The 14,088-nt window shown below is 47.4% G+C and overlaps 1 protein-coding gene and 1 pseudogene across 1 annotated transcript; both read right to left on the reverse strand.

Annotated features, from left to right (window-relative positions):
• Positions 1-2,795: 2,795 nt before the first annotated feature.
• LOC149120441 (egl nine homolog 1-like) lies at positions 2,796-3,821 on the reverse strand (annotated as a pseudogene).
• Positions 3,822-9,664: 5,843 nt separating this feature from the next.
• Positions 9,665-12,185, reverse strand: LOC100351384 (protein shisa-3 homolog). Its single transcript, XM_051830539.3, is given in 2 exon segments — positions 9,665-10,315; positions 11,904-12,185. Coding segments are annotated over 2 exon segments (720 nt in total). The 3' UTR covers positions 9,665-9,877.
• Positions 12,186-14,088: the final 1,903 nt, after the last annotated feature.

Here is a 14,088-nt window from a genome sequence, read left to right on the forward strand (position 1 = left end):
ATAAGCATTGTGAAGAATTATCTTTAACCAGGATTAAACACATAGATGCCACAAATCATTTTCAATTTAGTTTTAATTATAGTCCTGCTCGGTGACAAGTTAACGGTCCCACTAACATCAAATGAATAGTTTCAGGGAGTATTAAAATAAATGACTATCCTGATTTCTTGATATTTTCACAATGATCTCCAAGAAAGTATATAAACTTATTCAAAAAATATACAATTTAAGACCTGTCTATCAAGCACAACCAATAGATATTAGAATCTGATAACTGTACAACTGCAAAGGTACACACATTTGAACAACAGGGGCTCCCAAATTAAAAAGCTGTGCTATACATCTTAACAGACTTCACTCTACATAAAACAATTCCTACTAACCCTAAAAATGATAGTGCTTTCAAGATATGGTCCAAGGCAGTGCACTGCACTATAGATGAGATGGCAAGAATAACTTGCACTCCCAGATCAGGCTGGCAGAGAGGAACTTACTGTAGGGATGTTATGTTAGCATCTGGGGGAGGAAGTAAGACAAAGCTGAACATGGGCAAGGAGAAGCAACAAACTATCACCTTTTTTCCTGCAGGTTCTCCTAAGTGAGAACATGATATCAAATAATTAATCATTCTAAATTCACACTGTCAGTTTCACTAAATAATTTTTTTTCATTTTTTACATGAACAATAGCAATATTTTAATAAAAATTACTGAGATTTCCATAGAAAAGGTCTGTAATTACATACAAACTATACAGATTCTAAAACTGTTGTAAATTGAAATATATAGGAATATTTCTGTATACTCAGATTTTGGCAAAGAAGATAGAGGAAGGAGGATAGAAAACTTAAATTAGTAAGGGCTCTTTGCTAAAGGGCCTAAGAGAATGAAATCCAGGAAGTCTATCTCAACTCATTCTTTTTTTTTTTTTTTTTTGACAGGCAGAGTGGACAGTGAGAGAGAGAGACAGAGAGAGAAAGGTCTTCCTTTGCCGTTGGTTCACCCTCCAATGGCCGCCACTGCAGCCGGCGCACCGCGCTGATCCGATGGCAGGAGCCAGGAGCCAGGTGCTTTTCCTGGTCTCCCATGGGGTGCAGGGCCCAAGCACCTGGGCCATCCTCCACTGCACTCCCTGGCCATAGCAGAGAGCTGGCCTGGAAGAGGGGCATCCGGGACAGAATCCGGCGCCCCGACCAGGACTAGAACCCGGTGTGCCGGCGCCGCAAGGTGGAGGATTAGCCTATTGAGCCACGGCGCCGGCCTCAACTCATTCTTTAAATAACAGAAGTCTTAGAGGCCTTGCGTGATTATGTGGTGTTTCTTCTTTTTCTAAAATGTAAAAAAGAAACCCCCCCAAAATAAAATTGTCTGGTTTTGCACTTTTTTGTTTTTCTAAACTAAGCATACATCTATCAGTACTGACAAGAAGGCTGGCATCACATTTGAGGAATGCCTCAAGAGCTGTCTGAAGACTCACTGAACAACAAGTCTGCATAAACACATTTCCTTCTCAGTGCAAATATAATCTCCCCCTGATATTCTTCAAAAGAAACAAGGTTCTGATCTGCAAATCAGATGGATCATAGTAATAGGAAGAAAACAATAAATTTAAAAGTACAATCAATTTGAGAAAACATTGGAAATGGGAAATCATCATCTAACTCTTTAGGAAACACCTGAAAGCAGAAGAAAGCCTTTTATCTTAGGAACTTGATGCTGAGGATAATCTCAAGCTTATTTAGAGGCAGTCATTTTAGTTTTGTTAAAAAAAAAACAAGTTTGAAAAGATAAATCCTTCATACAGTGTATTTTTCCTTATAAAACATGAACTAAAGTTACTGGTAATAAATGGTGACTGTTTTACTGTTAGGTTTTATTATTAACAATGTCAAAAACATGATGGCAGCAATCTTTAAGAATCCAAAATAGAGCAAGATTGGACTACAAAACATCTGAAACCACTGGTAAAGTGCTCCTTTTCTTATTTTAAATGAAAAGAAAATTAATTAATCATCAGTCACTAGCAACAATCATTTTTAAGGTGTTTTAGGGCAAAATTTAATAGTATGAAGAGGTTTATAAAAATAGATTGAGAATAATAATTTTGAGAAATAATACTGTAATTTTTTCTCAATTCAGTTTTGATAAATTGTACCTAATCATACAAAAATTACCCCAAATTCAAACTTGATATAAAAAAGGGAGAGATGAACTCAGCTAGATGACAGATTGGACAAAATATAAGAAAGAAAAAATTCTGCACAGGGCACTTCATGTACAGATGTAAAAACCCTTTCAACTGATAGCTTACCTTCCTCTCATAAGCAATCACAGATTTGGGGTACATTATGCAGTACAAAGTCACAGCAATTAAATCTTCTTGTTTGATGCACCACAAAACAGTTGTATCTTTTCCTCATTAAAATGCCAACTGGTTGTCTATTTTTCTTTATCCCATTTATTTGCATTCATAAGTTAACAAATAGTGTCAGCAATTATTGTAGTGAACTGAGGGTATTGCTGGATGAGAGGCTTTATAAGACACCTTTACTGATTGAATCAGGTTTATTGAGTTCAATCTCCACTCCTTTTTCACCTGTTAGATATTTTATTTTAGCTCGTGCTTTCTCATCTGCATCAAAATACCAAACAGTTATTGTAGCATATGCTGGTTATACTTCATGAGGGTTGTGCCAGTCAGACCAGTAAAACAGTAGTCTATCAAATTTGGGTTCAATGTCAGCAAACTGGGCTTGCATTCTGGAAAAAATTCAAAGTATACCTCCACTTGGCACCCTAGTCCTTATTAAGATAATATATACATGTCAGACATCTCCCATCTCCATTTGGATTATCAACATACTGCACATAACCTGTTCCACTGCCTGGATAACAAACAACCATGGCTTTCATCCGGCCATTGATTTTGTAGTTGTCCAGCTTCTCGTTACAGTGGTGGATCACGTCTTTCATGCTGCTCATCAGCAGCCCAATGGTTTCACAGCAGGGCTCTTTGCCCTTGATCCAGGTGATCTTATCGCTTGGGATGTCCTTGGACGAGTCGCTGTTCTGGCTAACCAGCTGGCCATCCGTGAACCTGCAGGTGTAGTGCAGGGTGCACCTCGTCGCGGATCTGCTGCCCAGTCTCCTTGCCCAGGAAGTCATCCACTACACAGATACCATGCTTGTTCATGCAAGACAGGATGTACTCGAGCGCAAGCTTCAGTGACCACAGCAGCTTCTCTGCCCTTTGGGCCGCAGGCCGACGCTGTGGCCCAGCCTTCCCTGGGTGTGTTGCTTGGTGGATACAGGTTCCCCTTCTCCAGGTACAGCGACCAGCCGGTCAGTGATGCCTCCTTCCCAGGCTCCGCCTTAACCGATGCAGGGCCCTGGAGGGCAGGGTTCACAGGAGGTAGGGACACAGCTACTGCAGGGTTGGCCAGGAACTTGGCCTTTGCCTTGGTCGCATCTCCGGCGGCCGGCCAGCCTGAAACTTTGGCGGCGGCGGCGGCGGCGGCGACGCTGTCCCGAAGCGCCGCTCCTTTTCTGGCCTCCCAGGCTCAGACCCCACCGGCACTGGGCAGCGGCCTGGGTGCTGGTGCTGGCCTGCTCCGTGGCCAGAGGCGCCCTCGCTGCCCTAGCACAGGAGCTTGTGTTTCTTCCGGTCCTTCCTTGCAGCAGAAGGAGCTGCGGCAGTGGCCTCAGCACAGCAGGTTCTCCATCTTCCCGCAGGGCTCACAGTACTGCTGGTCCCATTTGCTGGGGCTCGGCCCGCCAGGCCCGCCACTGTCATTGCCCATGGTGGCAGCGGCGGTGGTCGAGTAAGAGAGGTGGTGGCCGCAATGTCTAGCCCAGGGCCAGGGGGCAGGGAGAGCTGTAGGGAATGTTACCGTGCCATGCGCCTGCCGCCCCTCTACTCAAGCAGGCCAGCGCCCCTCGCCCTCTGCCAGGCTGCTTTCTCGTCTTTGGGTACGACCCCGCAGCATCAGCGGCTGCCTCAGTGCCTCATCTCGCAAGGGCCGAGGGTGTATGGCCTGCGTGGTGGACAAGGATCTCCACTCTGGGCACACAAGATCATCAACCTTCCGGGCTGCCTCATCAGCATCCCGGGCGGCCAGGCCCGGTTTCTGGAGGAGCGCAGGGTGTGCAGACTCCTCTATCTCTGCGTACTCTGCTCTGTATGTACACCACAGCCCCCTTGAGACCCAGTTGGGAGGCATGAGAGGCCTGCAGGAGGGCCAAGGGGGGCAGTGGCCGCTTACAGGCTTGGTCGCAGGTGTGGCACCTAGGCCTCCTCCTTAGATCGCCTGCACTCTGCAGGACATGGCCTCGGCCTAGGGTCCAGCCCCATCTCTCCGACCCCTGAGCCCTTTCTGCCTCAAGTTGGGAAACTGCGGTTACCAGGAGCATCAAACTGTTGGCCATTTTCTCTGTTCCCTGTTCCTGACTGACACTGACATCTGCCTTCTGCAGTACTGGACCTTTCGTTTTTATTCTAGAATATTTCATCTGCTCCCTGCTATTTAGCGCTGATTGTTGCACAGTTCCCTAGCCACTGGAATGTTAATTACTTGAGATGATGCCTCTCACTTCTCAGGACAACCCTATCCAATAAGGTACTCTTCATAGCTCCACTTTACAGATGAGAAAATAGATAAAATGCAGTTAAGCCATTACCTAATGTAGAGTTAATCCTCTGTGTATAAAGTTCAATGAAAATGAATCTTGGTAAAAAAAAAAAAAACAGGATGGGGAATGTAAGAGGGAGGAGGGGGAGGGGTGGGAGAGTGGGTGGGAGGGCAAGTACAGTGGGAAAAATTGCTATGTTCCCAATGTTGTGTTTGTGAAATGCATGCAAATAATTTTTTTTGAAAAAGGCAGTTAAGAAAATAGCCAAGGTGTTGGCCTTGTGGAATAGCAGGTTAAACCACCGGCTGAGATGCCAGAATCCCATGTTGGTGACAGTTCAAGTCCTGGCTGCTCTGCTTCCAATCCAGCTCCCTACTTATAACCTGGGAAAAGCAGCAGAAAATGCCCCAAGCGGTTGGGCCCCTGCACCCATGTGGGAGACCCAGAAGAAGTTTCTGGCTTCTGGCTTCAGTGTGGCCCAGCCCTAGCCATTGCAGCCATTTGGGGAGTGAACCAGCAGATGGAAGCTCACTCCCACTTGCTCACTCTCTCCCTCCCTCCCTCCTTCTGTAACTCTGCCTTTCAAACAAATCTTTTTTTTTTTTTAAAGAGAAGAAGGGGTGAGAAAGACAATACTCAAAAGCTACTCCTCTTTTAAGAGATAGAGCCAGAAAAACTCAAAATCTCAAAATCCATGCTAAGGGTAGAAATTTGAGGCACCAGTTGAGACACTGGCTTACAATGCCCACAAACCACATCAGAGTGCCTGGGTTTGAGGTCTGGCTCTTTTGGGATTCCAGCTTCCTGCTTATACACTTTGGAGCAGTGATGATTCAAGTAATAGGGTTCCTGTCACCTATGTGGGCCCAGTACCAGCTGTTGTGGGCATTTGAGGACTGAACAAGTCAACAGAAAATTTCTGTCTCTCTGCCTTTCAAATAAATTAATTAAAAGCTAAATCAACCTTTTGTGCCCTGTGTCTCACATGCATATGGGGAGAAACATTTATCATCCAGTACCTCTATTCAATCTTTTTTGTATTCTATGTTCTCATGATGTAGCACAAACTCTACTTATTTCAAACCCCTGATATTTTCAGGATAAAATATTACACAATTAATAATGTTTCTCCCACAAATTTTCTGAAATTAGGATGGATATGTTTTCCTGAAAAATGTAGGCTTTCTAAGCCTAATGTCACAAAAATTGTAGTTTCAAAACAGAATGCCTGGGTTCAAATCTGGGCTCTCCTATTATTATCTGCCCTTGGACGTGATTAACCTTCCTGCCTTGATTTCATCTGCAAATCAGGCATGATAGTCCCTGCTTCAGGGTTGTGAAGATGAAACAGTACAATCCATAAAGCACTCAGAATACACATGAGCTTAATAAATGTTTTTCATTATTGACATAACCATCTTTTAGGGTATAGAGCTTTCACTGTTAATAATAACCATGGTTTGAAGATATTGAGGCTCACTTTTGTGTTTGAGTGTGAAAGTAACAAAAACATCCATCAGACAAGTTTTTGCTGCATTCTGGTGTTGTGGCAGGTTATGGTGAATATCCCTGTGGAAAACCAAGTGATTTGGGTTGACCCTTGCTGTCTAATCTTCCAAAAAGAAGATGTGATAAAGCCACTGCCCTCTGTAAAACCCTTCAAGGTCTGTCTTGCAACTGGCACATTTCCCAGCCACCACCCTAGCATTCAGGAGCTCTCCACCTTCACTTATCTTTTGGATTGTGTCTACTTTCCAGAATATTCTTTGTTGTTTCATGCCCATGGGTACTTCTGTAATATGCTCATCCCCTTATTTCCATCTATGTTTTCTTCCTCTATCTCTTCCTCCTCACCTCCCCCCAACCCAACCCTGGTCTCCTTCATTCAAATTCCATGCATATCTCAAGGCCCAATTCCAAATTTAATCCTTCCAGGCTGCATGAATGCCCTTTGTCCATGCTGCCTGGGCATGCTGTACTCCCCTGTAACCATCACAGTTAGCTCAATGCAGTTTAAGTGTTGGTTTATGAGTTCCTCCTCCCTTGTCTGACTGTGTGTTTCTAGAGAGCCCAAAAGGTAACAAGATTCTTTCATAAAGCACCTATAACTTTTACCACAAGTCCCTGTTAAATAGTGGCTCCTTGAGTTAGAGGTGCAGCTTATCATTTATCTTGGGATTCTCAAGTCCTATTACAGTGCCTCACAAGTGTTGTTCCAAAAAAGCTGGTTGAATAGGACAGCATCTGGAATTCTGTCACAGGATGGCCTTGTTACCCTAGGATTGTGAATAATAATACTACCAGCTATGTAGCTTCTAGATAGAAAGTCAAAGACATGCACTATGCCACCAATTACATAAGAATGTGATGTGATTCATTATCACTGGATGTCTAATGAGGTAGCATTATCTCCCTAATTTTAAATGATATATGACCAGTGAACTTAGCTGACTGGGACATCCTACTAAGGAAGGAAAATCTGCAGATGTGAGCTCTGTATGAATTTGTTAGTGTTAATCAGCCTGGTGGACATAACTGCTCTCCAAACAGATAGAAAAATACAGTCACAGAAAAACCTGACAAACCTAATGGTTCTATCCTCTGGAGGATACTGCAGAATTGCAGGGGGGCACCTGTGGCATTGAGGATAGAGGTGGGTGTGCTACTGGCATTCACTGGGTGGAACTTGGTTATAACAGAGATACTACAATGAATGAAGCAACCTGCACAATAAATACTCTATGTCCAGGACCAGGACTTTGCAATGTCCCACCATTCCTATTGGCGTACAAAATTAATCCCATTACACCTATAAAGAAAATACTCTTGGCTTCATATATAGCAAATTCTCTACTTATACAACTATTATGTAAGTCAAAGGAAGTTCTACCTTTGCTTTGTTTGAAAAATCACTGTAACAGCAGCAGGGCAACTGTGTTGAGCTGTCCATCTCACACACCTGCAGTGATACGGATTCAGAGCTGCTGCACTCCTGTGATTCTGCATAAGGAGTTAGCCTCTGAGTTCTTTGAGTCTGTTCAAATTGTTATATTTTGAAACAAGTTACTTTCCTTTTCTTGCTCCTTTCTATCTGCCAATAATATTATAATTATGAGTTAGGTTATGAGTTTCATTTTAAGATGGTTAAAGGGATCTCACAGAATATTTGTTCCAAGGAGAGCTCCTTGGGTCAGCCTCCTTGGAGGATTTAACTCACACTCGACCTCTGCAGTGGATTTTGTGTACAGAGATGTCAGAATCCCAAAGCAAGTGTTTCCCCTTGATGTTTGAATCTATTTTTGCATACCAACTCCAGGAGTGATTAACTGTGGGACCTATTTCTCTGAGTCTCAATTTCCAAATCTGTACAATAGGAATTATAATCCCACCCTGTTGAGGTTGTTTGGGAGATAAGTTAGTATATGTAAATAATTAGAAGAGTGCTCAGCCCATTATAAGAGCTCAATAAAGGTGAACTTAAAACTGAAAAAACAAGCAGTACACAGCAAACAGATAAAATCAGTCTGATGGTGTAGGAGTGTGACCACCCTCTCACACCCACTATTTCCTTCTTGAATTATCCGGAGTAATTTGAGATACCTGGGAACCAGACCCCGTGTGGATGTGGAAGAAAGCAAGAGACTGGAAGTCAGAGCCATTAGACTGAGCAAATCTTTGAACTTGTTCCCTCATGTAGAAAACAAAGCCACTCTCTGAGATCCAACTTCAATCCTTGCCCAGTTGTGCTCAGAAAGAACCACTGAGGAAGACATGTGATAGTATGAATTCATTTAAACCTGCACTCCCAGGCCACACTGCAGGGGCCAGGTGGGCCAGGTAGGGGAAGACCAGGTAGGAAGCCAGCCAGTGGCAGGCGGTGCCCTGACTGAAGAGGGTTGGCTTGACCCCATGGCAGTGAAGGACCCATCATGCCACCCCTTCTGCATGTCACAAGAAGCCAGAAATCTAGATTCTTACAAGCAGTGTCGCTTTGCTAAAACTCTACAGACCAAAGGACTTGTCCAAGGGCTGCGTACAGCCCTCAGACTGAGACTGCTTGAATATGTCGATTCCTCTGCTGCTCTCCTAAGCCCTGCTGGAGAAAAAAAATTAATTTCAAGATATGAGGTAAAGACATTTCTTTTTATTGAATAACAAACAATATCTCTCAGGAGATAAAATGAAGTGCTTTGATCTGAAATTCAAATAGAGTTCATAAAAACATATTTTATTTATTCTAACCCAGCAGGATATTTGCCCAAATACATACATAATCATCAGGCATGAAATTCAGTGGCCCTTGAGATATGTAATATTAGATGATTACACCAATAGCTGGACTTAGAACGCCACAATTATCATTAACATAGAAATTACAGTGTGAGTACTAAATAATTAGTACTATCAGTGTAGTAAATATATTAAAATATCAATTTTTACATTTATACATAACTCATTTTTTTGACTTTTATTTAATGATAACTCATTTTATAAATAAATGTTTTAAGAGCCAACTGTTCAACTTTCATTTAAACACTAAATGTTGCTGACCAAAAAGTCTGCAATAAATATTCCCTCAGGTGGGTTGGGGAAATGACTTTACATAGAAACTGTGTTGCAATGAACAAATATATAAGAGTGCATAAAACTTGAAGCTCCTCCTGTGGTTATTGAAACTTTGAATTATTGAAAGAAAATAATATTTAAAACAAAATTTACTTATTAATTTAGAAAGTTAATGTTCCCAACATGCTAATATTATTAGGTTACTCCAAAAGATATAAATAGGTTATTCATTGATTTCTCAAGTTTACTTCATAGTTAATTTTTAACTGATCCTTTGATAATCACAATTAGGTATTTTTCTTCACTCATTTATGTATATTTGTATAATAACTCCATAAACAACTGATGTGAAAAAGATCATGTAGCCCTTTTCCAAGCACTGCACAGCTAAATTGTCGAGTAAAACATTTTCAGTCAATTTGTGACTTCAAAGTCAAACTGTTGCATATTTTGAATAGAAGTAGCATGGGTTGAAATGCAATAGTCATAACATCTGCCAAGCCAGACATTCTGTGATTGTAGTCAGGAACCTCAAGACTAGAAAGTGCTGTGTTTTCTTACCACTTTCTGCCAAGACGTTGGTCAATTACATGAGAAATTCCCTCAGCAAAGCACTTGACATTGGAAACATCACTCCACCTGTCTGTCACTTTACTACATGCTGGATTCATGGCCATGACCTGTCAACTGGAGCTGAAGTCTGGACAGTTCTTCCCAGGCTGTGGGGGCTCCTGTTGAAGGCGGTAAGTGAAATATTGAGGTGACACCAGGAAACCAGATGGCTGCGTCAGGTGGATTGGGTGGCCTGTGGTGTAAGGTGGGGGAGGTGAGAGCACCAGGCAGTTTGGCTCCATCCTGGCAAAGGAGACGCTAAGGATGGAGTCACCTGTGGAGCTGGAGCTGGTGGCTGTGCTGGACTGTCTGGAAAGTGTCCTGAGGCTCGTGGAGGTCAAGATCATGGGCAGGATCTCTATCTGATAGCTGCAGAGTGAGAAGCGGATTGGCTGCTGTGAGGGCTCCTTGGGTCTCAAACAGGTGCAACAATAAATAGCTGCTAAAGAGCCCAGGATAATGAATGCAATGAAGATGGAGCCAACGATGAGGAAGGGGACGTAGAGGGGCTCTACAAGGCAAAAACAGACACACAAGTGTTTGCATCAGGGTCTCCCAAGCCTAGGCTCTGCCTGGGCAACTGAGGGGAGGGAGGAGGAGGCTCAGTATTACCACTGTTGGTGTCCGCAGCCCAAGCTCCAACAGCTCTGAGAGCATTTCTCTTTCTCTACTAGACAGACATTTCTCACCCCATTGGCATCCCCCACCCTGACCCGGTTCAGTTCTCCATGTCTCTCCCCTTCTGATAGAGCCACGATGGGATGCAGCCTCCAGCTCAGGGAGAAGAGAAAACCTGCATTGACTTAAGTCCTACTGTGCACCTGGCCCTTTCATGATCTGATTCAAGTGCCATGGAGAGCCTGTTAAAAGGACATGCTAAGCTGTCTTACCCACGGGCTTTTTTGACTTTTCCAAAAACACAGCCAGTGGCTGACAGCCTACAACCTCAGGGGACTCCCAGGTCTAAGCCCTTGCCGGCCACCCACTCTCCCGCGGTTAACGGTACTGTGGAGCAAGGCAAGGGAGGTAAATGGAGGCCCTCATGGCGCGCCCCGCCAAGCACTCACACACTCATTTAATCAACAAGCAGGCCAGAGCCAGCGAATCCCGGACTCCCGCAATTCACTCCCTTGAGAGCCTGGTGGACCCGCAGAGGGCTGGCTCCGCTTTCCTTGGAGGCAGCAATTCGGGAGGAGGGCCTCCTCAGTGAGGCCGCCAGCCTTTCCCGGGACCCTCCCCGGCTTCGGGCTGTGGCCTGGGCGACCCTCCCTCGCCCTCCCCCCTCGCCCCCCTCCCGCCGCCCCGCTCTGGGCTCAGCCCGCCTCTCGGGTTTCCTCACCATAAAACCGTGGCCTGGAGCCTGAGGGGTTTCCCTGACGGTCCAATTGAGGTGGAAACTTTTTTTTTCAAGGTGTAAATTTCCTGTGCTGGGGTCGTGATTTATTTCCCTCTGAAGTGAACGGAAATTTGACCCGTGTTTCTCGACGCGAGAATAGGGGGCAGGGAGGCCCCTGCGACCCCAGTTTCTAAATTTCAACCTCCAAGTCCTGGGTGTTGCTGAAAGGCGTGACAATAGGGGGTGGGCTGGGGAGACTCATTTGATGCAGAGAAATGAAAGGAAGTCGGAAGAGTGGAGCAGTGTCTTAAAAATGCTACAGGGATGGTGGGAGAAAGAGAGAGATGGAGGAAGGAAGGGAGGAGAGAGAGAAAAGAAAAGAAAAGGAGAAGAAGAAAGAGGTTGAAGCTGCTTAGCGCAGCGGGGCCACAGTCGTGCTGCCACGCCCTTGGCACCACGGTGGCCCCTCGCCGCCCCGAAAGCCACCTGTACTCTAGTGCTACCCCGACCGCCTCCTCCCCGGACCTCCAGCGTCCTCTCCCGGACCATCAGGTGTAAACTCCTGGTCCTCGCTGTCCCTCGCGGGGACTCGCGAGGGCTGCAAAGGAACAAGGTCTCCTGGCCAGAAAACCCACTCCTCACTTGATTCCCCCCACCTGGCTGCTGCGTGCACTCTGCGCACAGACCCTGGGAGGCCTGCGCATTCCCCCGAGAGCACTCGGACGCTCTCGGCGTGCCTGCGGGGGACTTCTCCCCAGGGCTTGGCATTTATGCGTGGTGATGCCCGGGTGCTCCAGCTCGCCGCAGTCTTTCGTGCAGCCGCCCTGCTCCAGCCTGGCGTTGGCCTCGGCTCAGCAGCGGCGGAGCGCTCAGGAGCCTCAGCAAATGGTGGCGTCCAACGTGTCGAAGTCCGGGCATTGGAAGCCCTCGTGGTGGTTGCCCTGCACGGCCAACCAGCCGCGGCAGTACTCGTCAGACTGCTGGGCACCCGCAGGTCCCCAGGGCAGCCAGCCCAGGAGGCAGAGAGCCAGCAGCGCCTCCATCGCCTCTGGATGCCTGGGCGGCGGGGAAGGGGACGCACGCAGCTGGAGAGCGAGGGCTGAGCTGGGACTGACTCCTGGCACCACAGTTCCGCCTCCCTCGGGGTACGCCACGGGCGGCTGACCGCTCCCTCTGAGGCTAGCGGTGGCCGGAGAGGCAACAGGGGCTGCTCTGAGGACTCCGCAGGCAGGGGGTCTGCATGGTGCACGGGTGCGAGTTGGCGAGGGACCATGGGAGGTGCTGGCAGAGGCTGCCACTGAGGCTGCTGCTGCCGCCCTTTGCCAGGCTCACCATGCGAGGGGCGCGAGGGGCACGAGGGGCGCGCGGATCCCCCCCGGCCACCTCCCTCCCCACTCCTCACGGGAGCCATCTCGTAGGGCGAGGGCTGCCAAGTCCAGGACCACACTGCGTCCCGACGTGTGCCTGTAGCCTGGTCCCAAGAGGAGCCCGAAGGAGGCAGAATTTGTTCCCCACGTGCGGCTGCCCAGCCCCCGCCCTTGCCTGTTACAGGAGCGGGAGTCAGACTGGCCGCCGCCAAGTGCAAATGGCCTCCCAGCTGCTGACAGCTCTGCCAGCGAGGCGTCCCTTAAAAAGGAAGAGGGAGAAGAGGGAGGAGGAGAGGAGGGTGAAGAGAGAGTCCGCCCTCCCGGGTGTCGCGAATGGAGCTAATCATGGCGGGCGCGGCGAGCGCTGCGGGGCCTCTGCGCTCTCTGGTTCACGCGTGGTCCGCGGCCTACCCCTGTCACCCCCGCCCATCGCGCTCCCCCAGGACCCGACGCTAAACCTGCGGGACTGGGACCTCACCGGCACACACCCCAGCCCTCACCCAGCCCAGACAAGCGTGCGCACTGAGGTCGAGGTTGCGGGGTTCCACGTGTGTCCACGCGGTGACTGAAGTTTGTCGGATATTCTGTTTCCCCGTTCCTGGGACACCGATTCTTGGGGTTTGGGACTCACAACAGGATATTTACGGGTCGGCAACATTATCACTGAGCTTTCCACCTGTGTCACCATGGTTCCCAGAAGAAAGGGACGGTATTCCCACGTTCACACCCCGTCGCCCCCTCGCCCACCCTATGCTGCGCGCCTCTCGCCCCCTCCGCCAGCCAAGGCTCGCGCACCCGAACTGGGCCTGATTTCGCGGTTTGAGCCCCTAAAGGACACAGAACAAAATGAATGACAATTGAGCAGATCTGAACTTCTGTTCGGGCAAAGAAACATTTCTTTAAATGATGTGTCCTCCATGTGCTATTTGCAGGGGCACTGATCCTTTAGAGGCGTAACTGCCTTATGAACTGGTGTTATGTGAAACCTGGGCCAAATTAAAGAATTTATTTTTGCTGCACCATGAGCTACCTCTTATCGTTTATGGGGATGTGTGAATGTGTTTGGCGTGGCTCTATTTGTCAAACACGCTGAGTACCCTAGTCCCTGATGCTGGCGAAGTGAGTGAAACCAAATGGGCTGCGCACTAGCGATGCCAGCGTGCAACAGCGAGTGCCTGTCACACCAGCAGCTTAGAGATGGTCCAGTCTGTTCTAGAGATTCTTTAAAAAAAAAAAAAAAAGGCCGGCGCCCCGGCTCACTAGGCTAATCCTCCATCTTGCGGCACCAGCACACGGGGTTCTAGTCCCGGTCGGGGCGCTGGATTCTGTCTCGGTTGCCCCTCTTCCAGACCAGCTCTCTGCTGTGGCAAGGGAGTGCAGTGGAGGATGGCCCAGGTACTTGGGCCCTGCACCCCATGGGAGACCAGGATAAGTACCTGGCTCCTGCCATCGGTTCAGCGCGCTGCGCCGGCCATGGCGGCCATTGGAGGGTGAACCAACGGCAAAAGGAAGACCTTTCTCTCTGTCTCTGTCTCACTGTCCACTCTGCTTGTCAAAAAAAAAAAAACAAAAAAACAAA

Source organism: Oryctolagus cuniculus, chromosome 19 (assembly GCF_051225735.1).
Source record: "Oryctolagus cuniculus isolate XC-2025 breed Fujian yellow rabbit chromosome 19, ASM5122573v1, whole genome shotgun sequence".
Classification (NCBI taxonomy): domain Eukaryota; kingdom Metazoa; phylum Chordata; class Mammalia; order Lagomorpha; family Leporidae; genus Oryctolagus; species Oryctolagus cuniculus.